Below are 23,666 nucleotides of genomic sequence, written 5' to 3'. Positions count from 1 at the left end.
AGGTATGAATGTGAGTGTGAATGGTTGTTTGTCTATATGTGCCCTGTGATTGGCTGGCCACCAGTCCAGGGTGTACCCCACCTCTCTCTCGCCCCAAGACAGCTGGGGTAGGCTCCAGCATCCCCCTCGACCCTCGTGAGGATAAGCGGTAGAAAATGAATGAATGAATGAATAATGCGGTTGAGCTGGTTTCATAATTATACCTTTTGAGTGTTAAGTTGGTGTGTGATGAGTTTAGTGTTCTTTGTAGGAACACTAACACATTCCAAAAACATGCTAGGTTAATTAGCGACTCCAAATTGTCCATAGGTATGAATGTGAGTGTGAATGGTTGTTTGTCTATATGTGCCCTGTGATTGGCTGCATGGCCACCAGTCCAGGGTGTACCCCGCCTCTCTCTCTCTCGTCTGAAGACAGCTGGGATAGGCTCCAGCATCCCCCGCGACCCTCGTGAGGATAAGCAGTAGAAAATGAATGAATGAATGAATGATTCGGTTGAGCTGGTTTCATAATTATACCTTTTGAGTGTTAAGTTGGTGTGTGATGAGTTTAGTGTTCTCTGTAAGAACACTAACACATTCCAAAAACATGCTAGGTTAATTGGCGACTCCAAATTGTCCGTAGGTATGAATGTGAGTGTGAATGGTTGTTTGTCTATATGTGCCCTGTGATTGGCTGCATGGCCACCAGTCCAGGGTGTACCCCGCCTCTCTCTCGCCCGAAGACAGCCGGGGTAGGCTCCAGCATCCCCCGTGACCCTTGTGAGAATAAGCGGTAGAAAATGAATGAATGAATGAATGAATGATTTGTTTGAGCTGGTTTCATAATTATACCTTTTGAGTGTTAAGTTGGTGTGTGATGAGTTTAGTGTTCTTTTTTTTAACGAAAGATGAACGTAACATAGTATGCATGTCTGAAATAAATAAAGAAGAAGGAAAGAAAGAAAATCATCCCCACTTTCATGGCGTGCCTCCTCAGTAATGTGCTGGATGAGGTTTGAGGTTTGACCTCCAACCCCTGCCAAACGGAGCCATCAGCGCAACTTGGATTTATGGCCCACGTTTGCATAAAACAAGATCATTAAAATATAATTATCAGGCATGGAAAGATATTTTTCAAGCGATCCAATTTGAGTCACGCATTGGGAAGTAAATATTTAGTCAAATTCAAGTTCCGGCAGTTTTACAGTCTCTAAACGTTACGCGCATGAGTGCTGCTTTGCTTCGTCTCCTGGAAAGAAAAACAGTCGCTGTTACTCCAAAGAGACACTTTAGTCCAGCCATGCCGACTGTAAACTGTGTCATCCATCTGGCCGCTCCTCCCCCCTTATCGACCCCCGTCCCAAACAGCGTGAAATATGCCGCCGCTAATTACAATTATTAATTGGAAAAAGGAAATCAATGGCTCTGAATTAAACACAAGTGTGCATGTAGGTTTATGGGTCAGTCGCGTCGCCATCGCTCAACTTTAGCCATGAGGATTAGCCATCCATCCATCCATCCATCCATCCAACTGACCCTAACCATGAGGATTAGCCATCCATCCATCCATCCATCCATCCATCCATCCATCCATCCATCCATCCATCCATCCATCCAACTGACCCTAACCATGATTATGATTATGTAGGTCTGTAAAATGAATATTTTCCAGTATTGTTGTGTGATCTTAGCTTGTTGCGTAACCATGACAGCGACTGTTATTATTCATTCATTCATTCATTCATTCATTTTCTACCGCTTTTCCTCACGAGAGTCGCGGGGGTGCTGGAGCCTATCCCAGATGTCTTTGGGATGGGCAAGAGGCGGGGTACACCCTGGACTGGTGGCCAGCCAATCACAGGGCACATATAGACAAACAACCATTCACACTCACATTCATACCTATGGACAATTTGGAGTGGCTAATTAACCTAGCATGTTTTTGGAATGTGTTAGTGTTCTTACAGAGAACACTAAACTCATCACACACCAACTTAACACTCAAAAGGTATAATTTTAAAAAAATGTGATTAATTAATTAAGCTAGCATGTTTTTGGAATATGGGAGGAAACCGGAGTACCCGGAGAAAACCGGGTATAAACATGCAAACTCCACGCAGAGATGCCCGAGCGGGGAATCAAACCCGGGTCTCCTAGCTGTGTGGCCTGCGCGCTAACCACGTCCCACCATGTGATTTAGTTTCCTTATTTATAAATAGAATATTTTCATCGTTAAACCTAAACATTATTAGAGACCTGAAGGCATGAAATAACACCCCTATAGTCACATTGACACTACAAATTATCCAAAAAAGTGGACATAATAGGAGTCGCTAATTAACCTAGCATGTTTTTGGAATGTGGGAGGAAACCGGAGTACCCGGAGAAAACCGGGTATAAACATGCAAACTCCACACGGAGATGCCCGAGCAGGGAATCAAACCCGGGTCTCCTAGCTGTGTGGCCTGCGCGCTAACCACTTCCCACCATGCGATTTAGTATGATTCCTTAATTATAAATAGAATATTTTCATAGTTAAACCTAAACATTATTAGAGACCTGAAGGCATGAAATAACACCCCTATAGTCACATTGACTCTACAAATTATCCAAAAAAGTGGACATAATAGGAGTCACCAATTACCACACAGAGATGCCCGAGCGGGGAATCAAACCCGGGTCTCCTAGCTGTGTGGCCTGCGCGCTAACCACTTCCCACCATGCGATTTAGTATGATTCCTTATTTATAAATAGAATATTTTCATAGTTAAACCTAAACATTATTAGAGACCCGAAGGCATGAAATAACACCCCTATAGTCACATTGACACTACAAATTATCCAAAAAAGTGGACATAATAGGAGTCACCAATTACCACACAGAGATGCCCGAGCGGGGAATCAAACCCGGGTCTCCTAGCTACGTGGCCTGCACGCTAACCACTCGACCACCATGCAATTTACTATGATTCCTTAATTATAAATAGAATATTTTCATAGTTAAAACTAAACATTATTAGAGACCTGAAGGCATTAAATAACACCCCTATAGTCACATTGACACTACAAATTATCCAAAAAAGTGGACATAATAGGAGTCACCAATTACCACACAGAGATGCCCGAGTGGGGAATCAAACCCGGGTCTCCTAGCTACGTGGCCTGCACGCTAACCACTCGACCACCATGCAATTTAGTATGATTCCTTAATTATTAAGTAGAATATTTTCATAGTTAAAACTAAACATTATTAGAGACCCGAAGGCATGAAATAACACCCCTATAGTCACATTGACACTACAAATTATCCAAAAAAGTGGACATAATAGGAGTCACCAATTACCACACAGAGATGCCCGAGCGGGGAATCAAACCCGGGTCTCCTAGCTACGTGGCCTGCACGCTAACCACTCGACCACCATGCAATTTACTATGATTCCTTAATTATAAGTAGAATATTTTCATAGTTAAAACTAAACATTATTAGAGACCCGAAGGCATGAAATAACACCCCTATAGTCACATTTATTTTATTATGGACATAATAGGAGTGGCTAATTAACCTAGCATGTTTTTGGAATGTGGGAGGAAACCGGAGTACCCGGAGAAAACCCACGCATGCACGGGGAGAACATGCAAACTCCACACAGAGATGGCCGAGGGTGGAATCGAACCCTGGTCTCCTAGCTGTGAGGTCTGCGCGCTAACCACCCCGAGTGTTATTATATTACATTAATTTTTTTTAATGTTTTTTTTTTACGGAAGTCGCATTATGGCATTGTTTGTAATAAATAAGAGGGTAGTGTTTAATAATGTATATTATTCGGCCCGTGCTCGCAGTAAAAGCAAAACAATAACACGGCGTGTGTTTATTACTAAAGTACTAACGGTGTCGTGTCTCATGGCCCCTCTCAGTTAGCCAACATTTTGACAAAGATGTCACATAATTAAAAATGAATGGAAGAAGCTAGAGGCTGTACGGGTTTTTTTTTTTTTTTTACATGATGGAATTTTTCAGGTTAATATTTTTCAACAGTACACAATATGCAACAAATACATTTGGCCAGAAATATTTCAATATTGAACAAAGCAAAAATTTGTTCTCAGAAATCAGAAATCACTCCACACTCTTTATTGCTCTCTGGTTCTACCATATCTTACTTATTGTGTTTGGAAATATGGGCTAATAACTATAAAACCAATATTCACTGGCTAAATGTACTGCAAAAAAAGGCCAGTAAGGATAATTCATAATGCCGCCTACAGAGAACATACTAACTCCTTATTTCTAAAAATCACAAAAACTTCAACTTGCTCATATAGTTCTTATATCTTCAAACAGCTAAAATAATACATAAGGCTAAAAATAACCAATTAGCTAAAAATGTCATCCAATACTTCTCTACAAGAGAGGAGAAATATGATCTCAGGGAAGAAGTACATTAGAAATACTTCTATGCTAGGACTACGTTAGCATTAGCATAGCATTTCAGTATGTGGAATCAAACTATGGAACGCATTGAGTAAGGGAATCAAACAATGCACAACGACGAGCCAATTCAAGAAACAATACAAGCAGTTGATGTTTGCTAAATACAAGAAATACAAGGGATGAGAAATACTATATATATATCACTATATTGACACTTACTATGGTACACATTATGGCATTTGGATGCTCATATCACCGAGTACTTTGGTACAAAAATCACCAACAAGATGTCAGCCGGTCCTTTTGTGGCAGGGCTGAAATGCAGTGGAATTAAGTTCATTTGACAAAGAGTCGACGGCCATTAATGTCATCCATCTGTAGAACATTCTAGTAGTATATGAAATGATACTGGGGTGGAAGACTTTGACATTTAATATTTGCGTCATTCCCTAAACTTTGCGCACGGGAACAGTACGTGAATTATAGGATAGTGGGAATGATATCGTTTGTATTCCGGAGCGGGTATGTGGACTTTATTCATGATGGATTTTATTCATAGTCTTATTTCTTCCTAGACGTATTAGTTGAGTTAATGAGTTGTTGACTGACCCAGTCACGTAGCAAAACACTTTCTTTGTACTGTACAACTATTTACCCGACACAAAGAGAAATTATGCAAATATAAAATACCTCATTAGCTACTATCAGGTGGCAGTCGTTTGGTTGAGTAGGTATCCCCCCCTCCTCCCCCTGGGCCATTTCTACTGGCAAAATATTCATCCAATCGTGGGGCATATACTATAAACCAGGGGTCTCAAACATGCAGCCCGCGGGCCAAATGTGGCCCGCAGGACACTACTTTGAGGCCCCCGCCTTGATATGAAAGTTTAATGTTTGATACGGATTCTGTATGGTATCATGTACCCAGAAAAAATGATTATGTTTGATTCATGTTCATGTTAAAGGTTAAATAACTGTTAATAGTTATCCTCCCTATACGTGTGGAAGTGGTAAGTTTTTTTGGTTTTTTTTTAAGTTGAAAGGAAATAACTCGGAGGCTACCGTTTAGGTCGCTAGCGGTCCAGTTTGCGAGTTAGCACGTGTCTCGAGACCCCGCGGTTGCGCAATATGTTGTAAATAAAAAGAGTATAAATGTGACTATAGTCGTGTTTTGTCATGTCTACAGGGCTCTAATAATGTTTTTTTAATTTTAATCTGAAAAGAATAATTTTTCTACCCACCAACTATATGTGGTTTCTTAAGTTTTTATTATTATTATTATATTTATTTATTACTGATTGATTGATTTTCTTTATTCTTGATTTGACACTACAAATGATCCAAAAAAGTGGACATAATAGGAGTGGCTAATTAACCTAGCATGTTTTTGGAATGTGTGAGGAAACCGGAGTACCCGGAGAAAACCCACGCATGCACGGGGAGAACATGCAAACTCCACACAGAGATGGCCGAGGGTGGAATTGAACCCGGGTCTCCTTGCTCCTCGGCCAAATGTGGCCCGCAGGACACTAGTTTGAGACCCCCGCCTTGATATGAAAGTTTAATGTTTGATATGGATGCTGTATGGTATCATGTACCCAGAAAAAATTATTACTTTTGATTCATGTTCATGTTAAAGGTTAAATAACTGTTAATAGTTATCCTCCCTATCCGTGTGGAAGTGGTAAGTTTTTGGTTTTTTTTTTTAGTTGAAAGGAAATAACTCGGAGGCTACCGTTTAGGTCGCTAGCGGTCCAGTTTGCGAGTTAGCACGTGTCTCGAGACCCCGCGGTTGCGCAATATGTTGTAAATAAAAAAAGAGTATAAATGTGACTATAGTCGTGTTTTGTCATGTCTACAGGGCTCTAATAATGCTTTGTTCGTTTTAATATGAAATAAAATAATTTGTCTACCCACCAACTATATGTGTTTTTTTAAGTTTTTATTATTTGCCGTTTTATTATTATTATTATTATATTTTTTTTATTACCGATTGATTGATTTTCTTTATTCTTGATTTGTTTATTTTTCATCTTATTTTGTGCAGAAAAATAAAAAGTATCAGAGCTTTTATTGTAGAAAATCGGAACCAAAGTACTGAAAAAGTTTGTATATTTTTCTTAAATTATTTTATTATTTTCTTAAATATTTTTTTTAATAAATGCGTTTTTTTTTTTTTTTTTTTTTTTTGGAAAACCTGAGTCTCAGCCCAGTCTCACCCAGACCCTAGCTCCAGTGGCCCCCAACTAAATCGAGTTTGAGACCCCTGAGATAGACGATATAGGACGGGACTGGAAAGCTGCTTGATTCATTGCCTTTAGAATGAATGAGTGGGGAAGCACACGGTTTGAATCCCTTTACGTCAAGTCTCTATGCTAATCCAAATGAATCGTGTTGAGGTGTTTTTTGTCAACATGCTGAACAAATTAGGAACACATGGAATAACCCGCGGGAATCCTGGAGCTGTGTCCCGGACACCGCCACAGAAATAATGTCCTCCACAATGTTGTTGTTTTTTTGTTCTTGTTGGGACCAGATGGAAGACCTCCTACACGACTGACAAAAACCAAACGTATTCCTTCCCGAGTTAGCCCTTGTCAGAGTCTATTATTCTATTCTTAATTTAGTGCTCCAAGTTGTGCTTTGTGCCAGCAGTGAGCTACTCCTGATCAAAGTCATTAGTCTCCTGATTTGGTCTCTTTGCTCCTGAATAATTGAGACCGTGAAAGGATAAAGGATTTGACGATGCTGAGTTAAGAGTAAGAAAGAAAAGTCCTCGCTCTAAAGATGATTAAAAACAAAGCAGGAGAACCCTGCTTGATTTCTTGTTGATGAAACATCCCATATGATCCATTCTTGGATCTTCTCAAGTCCTACGGCTCATCCCTACGGAGTGAAGGTTAGCCTGCGGTGTGGTACCTGATTGATGATGTCATAGATGATGTCACGTACTATTGTTAGTACGCATTGTCCTCTAGGGTCCACTGATTTATAGCAGCTATTCCATACACATTTGGGATGCAGACCTCGCAGCTCCGAGACCCGAGTTCAATTCCACCCTCGGCCATCTCTATGTAATAATTGGTGACTCCTATTATGTCCACTTTTTTGGATAATTTGTAGTGTCAATGTGACTATAGGGGTGTTATTTTATGCCTTCGGGTCTCTAATAATGTTTAGGTTCAACAATGAAAATATTCTATTTATAATAATAAGTATTATTATAATTAATAGTATAATAAGGAATCATACTAAATCGCACGGTGGAATGTGGTTAGCGCGCAGGCCACTTAGCTAGGAGACCCGGGTTTGATTCCCCACTCAGGCATATCGTGTGGTAATTGACGACTCCTATTATGTCCACTTTTTTTGGATAATTTGTAGTGTCAATGTGACGACTATAGGGGTGTTATTTCATGCCTTTGGGTCTCTAATAATGTTTAGTTTTAACTATGAAAATATTCTACTTATAATTAAGGAATCATACTAAATCGCATGGTGCTAGAGTGGTGAGCGTGCAGGCCACGTAGCTAGGAGACCCGGGTTTGATTCCCTACTCGGGCATCTCTATGTAATAATTGGTGACTCCTATTATGTCCACTTTTTTTGGATAATTTGTAGTGTCAATGTGACTATAGGGGTGTTATTTCATGCTTTCGGGTCTCTAATAATGTTTAGTTTTAACTATGAAAATATTCTATTTGTAATTAAGGAATCATACTAAATCGCATGGTGCTAGAGTGGTGAGCGCGCAGGCCACGTAGCTAGGAGACCCGGGTTTGATTCCCTACTCGGGCATCTCTATGTAATAATTGGTGACTCCTATTATGTCCACTTTTTTGGATAATTTGTAGTGTCAATGTGACTATAGGGGTGTTATTTCATGCCTTCAGGTCTCTAATAATGTTTAGGTTCAACTATGAAAATATTCTATTTGTAATTAAGGAATCATACTAAATCGCATGGTGGAACGTGGTTAGCGCGCAGCCCACGTAGCTAGGAGACCCGGGTTTGATTCCCCGCTCGAGCATATCTTGTGGTAATTGGGGACTCCTATTATGTCCACTTTTTTGGATAATTTGTAGTGTCAATGTGACTATAGGGGTGTTATTTCATGCCTTCGGGTCTCTAATAATGTTTAGATTTAACTATGAAAATATTGTACTTATAATTAAGGAATCATACTAAATCGCATGGTGCTAGAGTGGTGAGCGCGCAGGCCACATAGCTAGGAGACCCGAGTTCAATTCCACCCTCGGCCATCTCTATATAATAATTGGTGACTCCTATTATGTCCACCTTTTTGGACAATTTGTAGTGTCAATGTGACGACTATAGGGGTGTTATTTCATGCTTTCGGGTCTCTAATAATGTTTAGGTTCAACTATGAAAATATTCTATTTATAATAATAAGTATTATTATAATTAATAGTATAATAAGGAATCATACTAAATTGCATGGTGGAACGTGGTTAGCGCGCAGGCCACGTAGCTAGGAGACCCAGGTTTGATTCCTTGCTCGGGCATCTCTATGTAATAATTGGTGACTCCTATTATGTCCACTTTTTTGGATAATTTGTAGTGTCAATGTGACTATAGGGGTGTTATTTTATGCCTTCAGGTCTCTAATAATGTTTAGGTTTAACTATGAAAATATTCTATTTGTAATTAAGGAATCATACTAAATCGCATGGTGGAACGTGGTTAGCGCGCAGCCCACGTAGCTAGGAGACCCGGGTTTGATTCCCCGCTCGAGCATATCTTGTGGTAATTGGGGACTCCTATTATGTCCACTTTTTTGGATAATTTGTAGTGTCAATGTGACTATAGGGGTGTTATTTCATGCCTTCGGGTCTCTAATAATGTTTAGGTTCAACTATGAAAATATTCTATTTATAATTAAGGAATCATACTAAATCGCATGGTGAAACGTGGTTAGCGCGCAGGACACATAGCTAGGAGACCCGGGTTTGATTCCCCGCACAGGCATCTCTATGTAATAATTGGTGACTCCTATTATGTCCACTTTTTTGGATAATTTGTAGTGTCAATGTGACTATAGGGGTGTTATTTCATGCCTTCGGGTCTCTAATAATGTTTAGGTTCAACTATGAAAATATTCTATTTATAATTAAGGAATCATACTAAATCGCATGGTGAAACGTGGTTAGCGCGCAGGACACATAGCTAGGAGACCCGGGTTTGATTCCCCGCACAGGCATCTCTATGTAATAATTGGTGACTCCTATTATGTCCACTTTTTTGGATAATTGTAGTGTCAATGTGACTATAGGGGTGTTATTTCATGCCTTCGGGTCTCTAATAATGTTTAGGTTTAACTATGAAAATATTCTATTTATAATTAAGTAATCATACTAAATCGCATGGTGGAATGTGGTTAGCACGCAGCCCACGTAGCTAGCAGACCCGGGTTTGATTCCCTACTCGGGCATCTCTGTGTGGTAATTGGTGAGAAGGTCCACACAACTTTTATCCAGCTCGTCAGCCAAAAAGCACCAAGATAACATCGAGATGTCGTTTTTAATTAAAGGTTCGTTACATCACCGTCGTCAATGATTATCAATGGTGATTTCACTTGAAACAGAAAAGCACATTTGATGCAGTTAATTAAAATGAAAGCTTACTCAGGTATGCAAATCTTATTGCAGACTCCAGCCGGTGCTGATAGTCGCAGTACTTTAGCATTCATGTAACGTAACATAAGCACATAACATTACCATTAGGGACGTCCTAATGGTAATAATTATCATTACAAAATGCGATATTGGTTGATATGTTTTTTTCGATAATTAAAATGCTGTATAGAACACATATTTGTTCATTCCACCACAGGAGATATGTCATCTTACACATTTCGGTATCAGAAATTGAGCAATTGGGCAATATCGGTTTTTGGTAAAAAAAAGCTAATATCAGACAAAAAAAAAAAAATCTAAAAATAGATTATTATATGGTTATTAACCATATAATATACTGTATATGTAAGGCAGGGGTGAGCAAATATTTTGATGCATGGGTAGCATTGAGTTAACAAAATAGTCCGGGGGGGGGGGCGGGGGTGCACAGCATATATATAACACACACATTTTGAATGTATTCTACGTATATCTGAGTGTAGAGGTGACAATGGGGTTGTTAGTTTATGTCTAGAGGGCTCTAATAATAATGTAAAAAAAAAAATCTGTACATTTTACTAAAATAATTAATTAATAAATAATACATAAATACAGTAAAATAAATTAATAATAATTAATAATGTAATTTAAAATAAAAATAAAATAAAAATAAATAAAAAGCATTAATAAAAATGTTTTAGCCTACATAATAAATATATATTTAAGAATAATACATTGAAATGAAAAGAAAATACGTATGTATGTAACATTGAAAACTATGATTAGAAACACTAACGAGCGTCCATGTCCTTGTGTCTCCAGCCTGTGAAAGTGACTTCTGGGGCCCCCACTGCACCAATCGCTGTCAGTGCCGGAACGGGGCCAAGTGCAACCCGATCACCGGAGCCTGCGTCTGCACCGATGGCTACCAGGGATGGCGGTGCGAGGAGCCGTGCCAGCCCGACCTCTATGGCAAGGACTGCCTGCTCCGGTGCCAGTGCCTCAACGGTGCAACTTGCCACCACGAAACTGGCAAGTGCCTCTGTGCACCCGGATACACGGGGGCCCTGTGAGTGCTCCGTCATTGTTGCTCTTTACTACAAGATATGTTGATTACATGTCCAATTACAAAAGGGGTTGGCAAAATGCGGCCTGGCGGGCCACATCAGGTCCACCAAGTATCTTGATCTGGCCCGCCGGGCATTTCCACATTATTTCAAACCTTTACCATGAAAAGTGTAGCTTAGCAACACAATGTGCGGCGCTATTGTGGGATGCTTGCAGTGAACATGAACACACACACATTCAAAATGCCGACCCACATCCCAATACCTACAAAACACCCATATGTTTTGGCCGCAAGGCATGCTGGGTAGTTTACGGTACTTTTTTTAATTTTATTTTTATTTTTTTTATTTTTTTACCCAACAGTTTGGACCGTCACAAAAGTAAACAAGGAGGAGCTAACATACTCATTCATTCATTCATTCATTTTCTACCGCTTATCCTCACAAGGGTTGCCGAGGGGGGGGGGTGCGCTAGAGCCACATATAGATATATATGTTACATACATATTTTCTTTTCATTTGAATGTATTATTGTTAAATATATATTTATTATGTAGGCTAAAACATTTTTATTAATTCTTTTTATTGTATATTTCTGAAAATTGTTATTTTAAATTACTTTGTTCATTATGATTATTTAATTTATTTATTATTTATTTATTAATTAATTATTTTAGTAAAATGTACAGGTTTTTTTTTTACATTATTATTATTATTAGAGCCCTCTAGATATAAACTAACACCCCGATTTGTCACCTGTACACTCAGGTTACCCGATATACGTAGAATACATTCATTTTCTACCGCTTATCCTCACAAGGTTCCTTGGAGCCTATCCCAGCCGAGAAGCGGGGTACACCCTGGACTGGTGGCCAGCCAATCACAGGGCACATATAGACAAACAACCATTCACACTCACATTCATACCTATGGACAATTTTGGAGTGGCCAATTAACGTAGCATGTTTTTGGAATGTGGAATCGAACTCGGGTCTCCTAGCTGTGAGGCCTGCGCGCTAACCACTCGTCCACCATGCGGCCCAAATTCATTAATTCATTCGTTTTCTACCGCTTATCCTCATGAGGGTTGTGGGAGGTTCTGGAGCCTATCCCAGCCGTCAAGAGAGAGGCGGGGTCCATCCTGGACTGGTGGCCAGCCAATCACAGGGCACATATAGACAAACAACCATTCACACTCACATTCATACCTATGGACAATTTGGAGTGGCTAATTAACCTAGCATGTTTTTGGAATGTGGGAGGAAACCGGAGTACCCGGAGAACATGCAAACTCCACACAGAGATGGCCGATGGTGGGATTGAACTCGGGTCTCCTAGCTGTGAGGTCTGGCCATTATTACTCAATATAACATCTCGGAAAGAACACTGATATCATCACACAGCAACCTAACACTCAACAGGTAGGTAGTACCAATACAAGTTTAGAATTAAAAAAATATTTTGTATATTTTCTGGCTACCTTTTCTGTATTAAGTTGCTGTGTGATGATTTTAGTGTATAGGAATAAGTTTGAGCTAGTGAAGACGTTAAGATTGTTTACTTCGAGCTGTATCAATTTCCACGTCGTCAACATGATAATCTTCGATATTTGCCCAGTTAAAGTTTAGTCGCTAATTAACCTAGCATGTTTTTGGAACGTGGGAGGAAACCGGAGTACCCGGAGAACATGCAAACTCCACACAGAGATGGCCGATGGTGGGATTGAACTCGGGTCTCCTAGCTGTGAGGTCTGACCATTATTACTCTATATAACATCTCGGAAAGAACACTGATATCATCACACAGCAACTTAACACTCAACAGGTAGGTTGTACCAATACAAGTTTAGAATTTAAAAAATATTTTCTGGCTACCTTTTCTGTATTAAGTTGCTGTGTGATGATTTTAGTGTATAGGAATAAGTTTGAGCTAGTGAAGACATTAAGAATGTTTACTGTATCAATTTCCACGTCGTCAACATGATAATCTTCGATATTTGCCCAGTTAAAATGTAGTCGCTAATTAACCTAGCATGTTTTTGGAATGTGGGAGGAAACCGGAGTACCCGGAGAATTTTTTTTAACCCAAGAAAGTCTGAAAGTTTGCCCATCATCTGCATCCCAGATGTTGTAGACGTTATTTATGAACATTCTGTAACATTTCATGTGTTTGTAACGTGCAAATGCGAGCCTTTCCTTCCTTTCTTTCCCTCCAGCTGCGAGGATCCATGTCCGCCAGGAAAACACGGCTCCCTGTGCGAACAACGTTGCCCCTGTCAGAACGGAGGATCGTGCCATCACGTGACCGGGGAATGCTCCTGCCTTGCCGGATGGGTGGTATGACCTCACTTTGCATGCCCCCTCCCGTTCACGTGGACTCCTTCCATACGGTACAAACTCCTGCCCTCCGACACTCTCAGGGTCCCGTGTGCGCACAGCCGTGTCACTTTGGCTCATTCGGCATCAATTGCTCCCAGGAGTGCACGTGTCGCAACGGAGGACTGTGTGACCACATCAGCGGTCAGTGCCAATGCAACGCTGGCTACATCGGAGAGAGGTAAGGGACATCAGGAGAGGAAATGATCATGTTAAAGGTTCTTTAACAATAGTGTTGATTTAAGAATACTTTATGCACTTTCTTTTTAATTTTTTTTTTTTATTTTTTTTTATTTTACCTCCATTTTACCTGCATTATCACGTATTTATCAATTTTTACTGGCTTCAGGTGAATCACATGTGTCTACTGAGGAAAAAAAGTATATATATATTAAAATATTCATTATATATAATGAATATATAATATTCATTCATTTTTTACTGCTTTTCCTCATGAGGGTCATGGGGATGCTGGAGCCTATCCCAGCTGTCTTCAGGCAAGAGGCGGGGTACACAAATTTCTTTGTTTTCCAAAGAAAAAAAATTTTTTTTTATGCATTTCACAAACAATTTGATCAAAACAATTAAAATGATTCATTCATTCATTCATTTTCTACCGCTTTTTCCTCACGAGGGGGTGCTGGAGCCTATCCCAGCTGTCTTCAGGCGAGAGGCGGGGTACACAAATTTCTTTGTTTTCCAAAGAAATAATTTTTTTTTATGCATTTCACAAACAATTTTATCATTCATTCATTTTCTACCGCTTTTCCTCACGAGGGTCGCGGGGGTGCTGGAGCCTATCCCAGCTGTCTTCAGGCGAGAGGCGGGGTACACAAATTTCTTTGTTTTCCAAAGAAAATTTTTTTTTTATGCATTTCACAAACAATTTTATCATTCATTCATTCATTCATTTTCTACCGCTTTTCCTCATGAGGGTCATGGGGATGCTGGAGCCTATCCCAGCTGTCTTCAGGCGAGAGGCGGGGTACACAAATTTCTTTGTTTTCCAAAGAAATCATTTTTTTTTATGCATTTCACAAACAATTTTATCATTCATTCATTTTCTACCGCTTTTCCTCACGAGGGTCGCGGGGGTGCTGGAGCCTATCCCAACTGTCTTCAGGCGAGAGGCAGGGTACACAAATTTCTTTGTTTTCCAAAGAAAAAAAATTTTTTTTTATGCATTTCACAAACAATTTTATCAAAACAATTAAAATGAATCATTCATTCATTCATTTTCTACCGCTTTTTCCTCACGAGGGTCGCGGGGGTGCTGGAGCCTATCCCAGCTGTCTTCAGGCGAGAGGCGGGGTACACAAATTTCTTTGTTTTCCAAAGAAAAATTTTTTTTTTATGCATTTCACAAACAATTTTATCAAAACAATTAAAATGAATCATTCATTCATTCATTTTCTACCGCTTTTCCTCACGAGAGGGTGCTGGAGCCTATCCCAGCTGTCTTCAGGCGAGAGGCGGGGTACACAAATTTCTTTGTTTTCCAAAGAAATAATTTTTTTTTATGCATTTCACAAACAATTTTATCATTCATTCATTCATTCATTTTCTACCGCTTTTCCTCACGAGGGTCGCGGGGGTGCTGGAGCCTATCCCAGCTGTCTTCAGGCGAGAGGCGGGGTACACAAATTTCTTTGTTTTCCAAAGAAATAATTTTTTTTATGCATTTCACAAACAATTTTATCATTCATTCATTCATTCATTTTCTACCGCTTTTCCTCATGAGGGTCATGGGGATGCTGGAGCCTATCCCAGCTGTCTTCAGGCAAGAGGCGGGGTACACAAATTTCTTTGTTTTCCAAAGAAAAAAATTTTTTTTTTATGCATTTCACAAACAATTTTATCAAAACAATTGAAATGAATCATTCATTCATTTTCTACCGCTTTTCCTCACGAGGGTCGCGGGGGTGCTGGAGCCTATCCCAGCTGTCTTCAGGCGAGAGGCGGGGTACACAAATTTCTTTGTTTTCCAAAGAAAAAATTTTTTTTTTATGCATTTCACAAACAATTTTATCAAAACAATTAAAATGAATCATTCATTCATTCATTTTCTACCGCTTTTTCCTCACGAGGGTCGCGGGGGTGCTGGAGCCTATCCCAGCTGTCTTCAGGCGAGAGGCGGGGTACACAAATTTCTTTGTTTTCCAAAGAAATAATTTTTTTTTATGCATTTCACAAACAATTTTATCATTCATTCATTTTCTACCGCTTTTCCTCACGAGGGTCGCGGGGGTGCTGGAGCCTATCCCAGCTGTCTTCAGGCAAGAGGCGGGGTACACAAATTTCTTTGTTTTCCAAAGAATTTTTTTTTTTATACATTTCACAAACAATTTTATCAAAACAATTAAAATGAATCAAATGATTTTCAAAGAACGATCTATATTTTTGCATAGAGGCCTACTGTATCAATTTCCTGCTATGGCTGCTAATACAAGTTCATCGTTTTATAAGGCTAATAGATGATTACAAAAGCCATGTAAAAATCTAAACTAAAACAAAAATCTCTTACCATGCTGTTACTAACTACTCCCTTCAGAGAGCAGCACAAACCGGGTCTAACAAGGACAGAAAAACGCCGCACAAATATCTGCGAGCGTGGCGGTCGTCACCTGGCAACTGCACTAAATAGTAGCCGTCAAAAACACCAACGTCAGTATCAAGACTGAAGCGGCGACTTCAGGATGCCGGACTTCATGGCAGGATTCCCGAGAAAAACTGGCCAAAAAAAAATGTCCCCCGCTGGAGGGATTATGTCTCACAGCTGGCCTGGGAACACTTTGGTGTCCTCCCGGTAGACCTGGAGGAGGTGGCTGGGGACCGGGAAGTCTGGGCTTCTCTTCTGAGACTGCCGGCCCCCATGACCCGGACCCGGATAAGCGCAGGAAGATGGATGGATGGATGCTTCTGTATGAACATCTCCCTCTCTTTTTGTCCCTCGGTATTCCCAAATGACATCCATTTATTTCAGACCCGGAGAGGTAAATTAACCTACACCCAATAATTCCCAGATTGAGTCCTCGTCCTAATAGAATTAGAGAAGATAAAAGTCTGGAGGAAGTCTACGTGATTTGAACATGATACAAAATTAAGACAACTTAATTGAGTGATTTGTCATGTTCCGAGTGGAGAGATGTTGGCTCAATTCCGTTAATGAGAAAGATGTCTCCCCTGGTGAGACACCTGATCAGTGACAGGTTCACGGGCCGCCGTATCACGATATTTTACTAAATATAATATTCCTACATTAAGCACGTTTTAACAATACATCCATTTTCCTCCGCTTATCCGGATTCAGTCTCAGTCGGGACGCCCAGAGATCGACATTTTCAACGGTCCGGTACAACGACCGCATTACCGCAGACAACAATGAACAATTCAGTTACTTAATATTCATTAAAATTACATACATTTTTATAATAAACATTTGACTTCATTCTCTTAGTATCTCATAGTATATTTCCCTAAGCAAATTTTACAAAAACTACATTATTTTGTTTTTTTTTTGTCAAAATATTTCAACTTCATGCTACTAAAATTACATTATTTTCCCTCATAATATTATGCCGTTATTCTCGTAAAGTTATGACCTTTGTCGTTTACTTCATTCTTGTCAAATTACCGCAGATTTTTTACAAATTTTGCTGGTTTTTATTAGTTTAAGTGTACATTGTTGGAAATTACGTTCTAAATGGGCCAGCTAGTAATTTAACAATGCAATTATTTCTATAGACTATTTATAGATTCATTGATACAAATTTAAAATATCTATAATGTACTTATATTAAGGCACTAGTTATTATTCATCTACATACACTATACTCAGTATAGTGATATATATAGCACATCATGACTGGTTCAAGACTCTTCATCCTTGTATTTAGCAAATTTATTTTATTTATTAATTTATTTTATTAATTTTTATTTTATTTTTTTGTTTTTAAATTTTGTTTATTTTTTTTTTTATTTTGTGTCCCGTACCAAAGTACTCGGTGATATGAGCATCCAATGCCATAATGTGTACCATAGTAAGTGTCAATATAGTGATATATATAGCACATCATGACTGGTTCAAGACTCTTCATCCTTGGATTTAGCAAATTTATTTTATTTATTAATTTATTTTATTAATTTTTATAAATTTTTTTTCTGTTTTTAAATTTTTTTTATTTTTTTTAATTTTTTGTCCCGTACCAAAGTACTCGGTGATATGAGCATCCAATGCCATAATGGGTACCATAGTAAGTGTCAATATAGTGATATATATAGCACATCATGACTGGTTCAAGACTCTTCATCCTTGTATTTAGCAAATTTATTTTATTTATTAATTTATTTTATTAATTTTTATTAAAAAAAATTCCGTTTTAAAAATTTTTTACATTTTTTTTATTTTTTGTCCCGTACCAAAGTACTCGGTGATATGAGCATCCAATGCCATAATGTGTACCATAGTGCGTGTCAATATAGTGATATATATTAAGATTAAGATTAAGATTAAGATTAAGATATGCCTTTATTCGTCCCTCAATATATATATAGCACATCATGACTGGTTCAAGACTCTTCATCCTTGGATTTAGCAAACATCAACTGCTTCTGGTTCTGGGCTGTGCTCGGCCGTGGATCGGTGCGCTCACACTCGCTTTTTTTTTTTTTTCAATGACAAGGAGTGTAGTGCATCAACTGTGACTTACCCACGACTTCCGGCCGTGAGCTGAGTACTGGACGGATTTTTGGTGATGAGGAAATTAGTTCCGGTTAGTCGGTGGGGCCATTTTGCTTGGCGTTTCGTTCTCTTTCCCGTCGTATCACATCAGGAGGCATGGGATATGGATGAACCGATTATTTGGATTTCCAGTATTTCCTATGTGGAAAAAAGCCTTGGTTTTCATGTTTCGGTTATGATATCATCTTCTCGAAGTGATTAATGACGCCAACTGCGGTTTTGTACTGTCGCTGCACTGAAACATTAACGTTAACGTCTGTCTGTGACTATTCTCTTTCTCATAAAACCCCCGACGCCCACAGGTGCCAGGATGAGTGCCCACTTGGTACGTACGGACCGCAGTGCGCTCATAAGTGTGACTGCCAGAACGGGGCCAAGTGCTATCACGTCAACGGTGCCTGTCTTTGCAACGAGGGCTTCAAGGGCCCCAGCTGCCAGGACCGCTTCTGTCCGACCGGCTTGTACGGACTCTTTTGTGACCAAGACTGCCCCTGCAAAACTGCAAACACTCTCAGGTGGGCAAAAAGTTCCGATATACGGTACGTGAACATACATATGTACACAATATACAGTATATGTATATAGTTGGTGAGTAGACAAATGATTTTTTTCATATTAAAATGAACAAAGCATTATTAGAGCCCTGTAGACATGACAAAACACGACTATAGTCACATTTATACTCTTTTTATTTACAACATATTGCGCAACTGCAGGGTCTTGAGACACATGCTAACTCGCAAACTAGAGAGCTAGCGACCTAAACGGTAGCCTTCAAGTTATTTCCTTTCAACTTAAATAGCCCAAAACTTACCACTTCCACACGGATAGGGAGGATAACTATTAACAGTTATTTAACCTTTAACATGAACATGAATCAAACGTAATAATTTTTTCTGAAAAAAAACCCCCAAAAACTTACCACTTCCACACGGATAGGGAGGATAACTATTAACAGTTATTTAACCTTTAACATGAACATTAATCAAACGTAATAATTTTTTCTGAAAAAAAAAACCAAAAACTTACCACTTCCACACGGATAGGGAGGATAACTATTAACAGTTATTTAACCTTTTAACATGAACATGAATCAAACGTAATCATTTTTTCCGTCGCGTGAGGAGTAACCCGAGGCGTCAGCTGCGCGGCGTGGCGACGCCCTCACAAGCTGACACGTGTTGCTCTGAAGTCGCAGCGACAGCCTGGTGACAAGGTGATGTATGGCAAGATGGCGGACAGATGGACTTTCTGCCACTGTTTAATCAGCGGCTGATTTGAAGTCGCTAACTCTCCGGTGACGTGCTGCCATGAACAATTACTCAACTCATCTTTGTCCGTGCGCGGAGGTGAAGTGTTCAAAAACGGGTGCACTGCACCTCTGCTGGGTCTCAGTCACTATTTATCATTATGTTTATGTTATTTATTCATGTTTATATTATGATGAATAGCAAAGAATATTGGCCAAGGGAATCAAGCTGTCCTTGTTGCTGAAGACGCAGGGTCGCGGGGGGTGCTGGAGCCTATCCCAGCTGTCTTCGGGCGAGAGGCGGGGTACACCCTGGACTGGTTGCCATGCAGCCAATCACAGGGCACATATAGACAAACAACCATTCACACTCACATTCATACCTACGGACAATTTGGAGTGGCTAATTAACCTAGCATGTTTTTGGAACGTGGGAGGAAACCGGAGTACCCGGAGAAAACCGGGTATAAACATGCAAACTCCACACAGAGATGGCCGAGAGTGGGATTGAACTCGGGTCTCCTAGCTGTGAGGTCTGCCGAGCTCCAGTGACCCCCCAAGTAAATTGAGTTTGAGACCCCTGTTTTACATCAATAACGCTGCATCAGGAATAACTTGCTCAAGGACACTTTGACAGAACTTTTTTTCAAGGCAATACAAAACACTATAGACCAGGGGTGGGCAAATATTTTGACTTGTGGGCCGCATTGAGTTAACAAAATTGTCTGGGGGGCCAGAACATATATTTAACACACTAACACACACACACACAATTTTATGCTTATAATTTACTTTTAATTATTCATCTAATTTTATCTGAAAAGTGTTATACTATCAGCTGTATGTTCTAATGTTCCTTTTTTCCAGCAGCACTTTAAACATCAGACCACATCAAACTATGTCATTAAATTGTAATTTTTTTTTATTTTTTTTTTTACTAAATAAGACATCCAACTTGCAAGTCATGTTGCCAGTTTGTATGTTAACCCTTGTATTATGTTGCGGGTCAATTTGACCCGTTTCAGTTAAGGTTAACAAGGTTAACTAGCATGATTTGTTAACCCTTGTATTATGTTGCGGGTCAATTCGACCCGTTTCAGTTAAGGTTAACAAGTTTAACTAGCATGATTTGTTAACAAATCATGCTAGCATCATGGTAGTTAACCCTTGCATTATGTTGCGGGTCAATTTGACCTGTTTCAGTTTTTGTGTTAATGACCCTAGATGAGGAAAAGTCACAAAATTTCATGAAGAAAAAGAAAGGATAACAAGTACTTTGGTCAACACAAAAACTGAAACGGGTCAAATTGACCCGTAACATAATACAAGGGTTAACAAATCATGCTAGTTAACCTTGTATTATGTTACGGATCAATTTGACCCGTTTCAGTTTTTGTGTTAATGACCCTAGATGAGGAAAAGTCACAAAATTTCATGAAGAAAAAGAAAGGATAACAAGTACTTTGGTCAACACAAAAACTGAAACGGGTCAAATTGACCCGTAACATAATACAATGTTAACTAGCATGATTTGTTAATAAATCAGTTTTTGTGTTAATGACCCTAGATGAGGAAAAGTCACAAAATTTCATGAAGAAAAAGAAAGGATAACAAGTACTTTGGTCAACACAAAAACTGAAACGGGTCAAATTGACCCGTAACATAATACAAGGGTTAACAAATCATGCTAGTTAACCTTGTATTATGTTACGGATCAATTTGACCCGTTTCAGTTGTTGTGTTAATGACCCTAGATGAGGAAAAGTCACAAAATTTCATGAAGAAAAAGAAAGGATAACAAGTACTTTGGTCAACACAAAAACTGAAACGGGTCTAATTGACCCGTAACATAATACAAGGGTTAACAAATCATGCTAGTTAACCTTGTATTATGTTACGGGTCAATTTGACCTGTTTCAGTTTTTGTGTTAATGACCCTAGATGAGGAAAAGTCACAAAATTTCATGAAGAAAAAGAAAGGATAACAAGTACTTTGGTCAACACAAAAACTGAAACGGGTCAAATTGACCCGTAACATAATACAAGGGTTAACAAATCATGCTAGTTAACCTTGTATTATGTTACGGATCAATTTGACCCGTTTCAGTTTTTGTGTTAATGACCCTAGATGAGGAAAAGTCACAAAATTTCATGAAGAAAAAGAAAGGATAACCAGTACTTTGGTCAACACAAAAACTGAAACGGGTCTAATTGACCCGTAACATAATACAAGGGTTAACAAATCATGCTAGTTAACCTTGTATTATGTTACGGATCAATTTGACCCGTCATTAACACAAAAACTGAAACGGGTCAAATTGATCCGTAACATAATACAAGGTCAACTAGCATGATTTGTTAACCCTTGTATTATGTTACGGGTCAATTAGACCCGTTTCAGTTTTTGTGTTAATGACCCTAGATGAGGAAAAGTCACAAAATTTCATGAAGAAAAAGAAAGGATAACCAGTACTTTGGTCAACACAAAAACTGAAACGGGTCAAATTGACCCGTAACATAATACAAGGGTTAAAAGTTGAAATACTTAGAAAGCAACTGGCGGGCCGGATTCAAACACTTGGTGGGCCGCATGTGGCCCCCGGGCCGTAGTTTGCCCACCCCTGCTATAGACGATAAGTATCCACACATACAGGACTCCTAAAGCCATGAATTCATCAATCAAGACTGAAAATTCATAAGTACTTCTACTTTATTTCTGATGATTCTTGTGATATGTTTACTCCCAGCTGCCACCCTTTGTCAGGAGAATGCTCCTGCGTAGCCGGATGGGCGGGCTTATATTGCAACGAGACCTGTCCGTCACGTTACTACGGTGACGGCTGTAAGGAAGTCTGCGCCTGTGCCAATGGAGGCGACTGTGACGGCATCACTGGAGCGTGCACGTGTGCCCCCGGATATATCGTAAGTAGCGAACGCGGACCGGTATGAGGTATTAAGGCTTCTGTATGCTTGGTTAAAGTGTCAGGTGGGCGTGGCATGATGGTATATTTCCTCCACGGTGGATAGGTTGGATTGATCCTAAATATAGAACGGGGGTGTCCCAATGGCTGTTTTTTGAATTGGCCAGAAGCACATTTTATAAAATTTTCAATTTTAACAACAAAATCAGCAGTCATTTTACAAGAATAAAGTCAAAATATTAAGAGAAAGAAAAATGAGAAAATTCTATCATAATTTTACAAGAATAACAAAATATCAGGAAAATAAATGTGATTTTATTAACAATGAGCTTGTCGACCCATCGGAAATCGCAGAAGGTCATTACTCAATATAACATCTTGGAAAGAACGCTGACATCATCACACAGCAACTTAACACTCAAAAGGTAGGTAGGAAATATACAAGTACCGATGTGAGTTTAGAATTAAAAATATATTTATTTTATAGATTTTCTGGCTATCTTTTGTGTGTTAAGTTGCTGTGTGATGATTTTAGTGTGTAAGAATAAGTTGGAGACATTAAGAATGTAATGTAAAAGTCTTTAATTTCCATGTCGTCAACATCTTCAATATTTGTGTTAGTTGGGAAATTATTTTTAAAAAAAGCAATAGCATAAATGGCAAAAAAATGTAATTTTACGAGAATAAAGTAATGTTAATGAAGACTTCTAATGACAAAAGTTGCAATTTTAGGTGAATAAACTCATAATATGAGACGAATAATGTCGTTTCAGTAGCATAGAGTTGAAATATTCCAGAATAAAGCTGTAAGTTGTAATATTATGAGAAGCAAACAAAATAAAATAAGGTAGTAATTTTTTGGATTTTTTTTGAAAACAGCAAAAAGTGCAGACCAAAATACATACCTGTACTATATTACAGTATTTTCTGGACTATAAGTCGCTCCGGAGTATAAGTCGCACAAGGCCAAAAATGCATAATTAGGTAGAAAAAAAAAACATACATAAGTCGCACTGGAGTATAAGTCACATTTTTTGGAACGTTTGGACACCCCTGGTGTAGAACAAGAAGTTCAGATCCACTCCATTACACCACGGTCTTGGGTCACAGCAAGTTCACGCATGCTACGCTATCTAGTCTGACCCGGGAATTTCTTTGGGTCCCCCAGAAGAATCTGGAGTTGGTTGGTCGGAGAGAACATTAAAGTTACCTCACTTAGCCTGCTAGCACACAACCTTGTTCTTGATAAGCCATGGAAAATGGA

At 39.1% G+C, this 23,666-nt stretch overlaps 1 protein-coding gene across 1 annotated transcript in view; it reads left to right on the top strand.

Moving 5' to 3' along the window:
* Positions 1 to 23,666, top strand: part of LOC131132286 (multiple epidermal growth factor-like domains protein 11) — a 104,891-nt gene that overhangs the window by 53,331 nt on the left and 27,894 nt on the right. Inside the window, 5 exon segments of the mRNA XM_058077780.1 lie at positions 10,872 to 11,118; positions 13,332 to 13,452; positions 13,536 to 13,672; positions 18,535 to 18,747; positions 22,229 to 22,403. Coding sequence (XP_057933763.1) covers positions 10,872 to 11,118; positions 13,332 to 13,452; positions 13,536 to 13,672; positions 18,535 to 18,747; positions 22,229 to 22,403 — 893 coding nt within the window.

The sequence above is a fragment of the Doryrhamphus excisus genome, chromosome 7, assembly GCF_030265055.1.
Source record: "Doryrhamphus excisus isolate RoL2022-K1 chromosome 7, RoL_Dexc_1.0, whole genome shotgun sequence".
Lineage (NCBI taxonomy): Eukaryota > Metazoa > Chordata > Actinopteri > Syngnathiformes > Syngnathidae > Doryrhamphus > Doryrhamphus excisus.
Note: the sequence above shows the minus strand (reverse complement) of the source record. Positions and strands in the feature narration are given on the sequence as shown.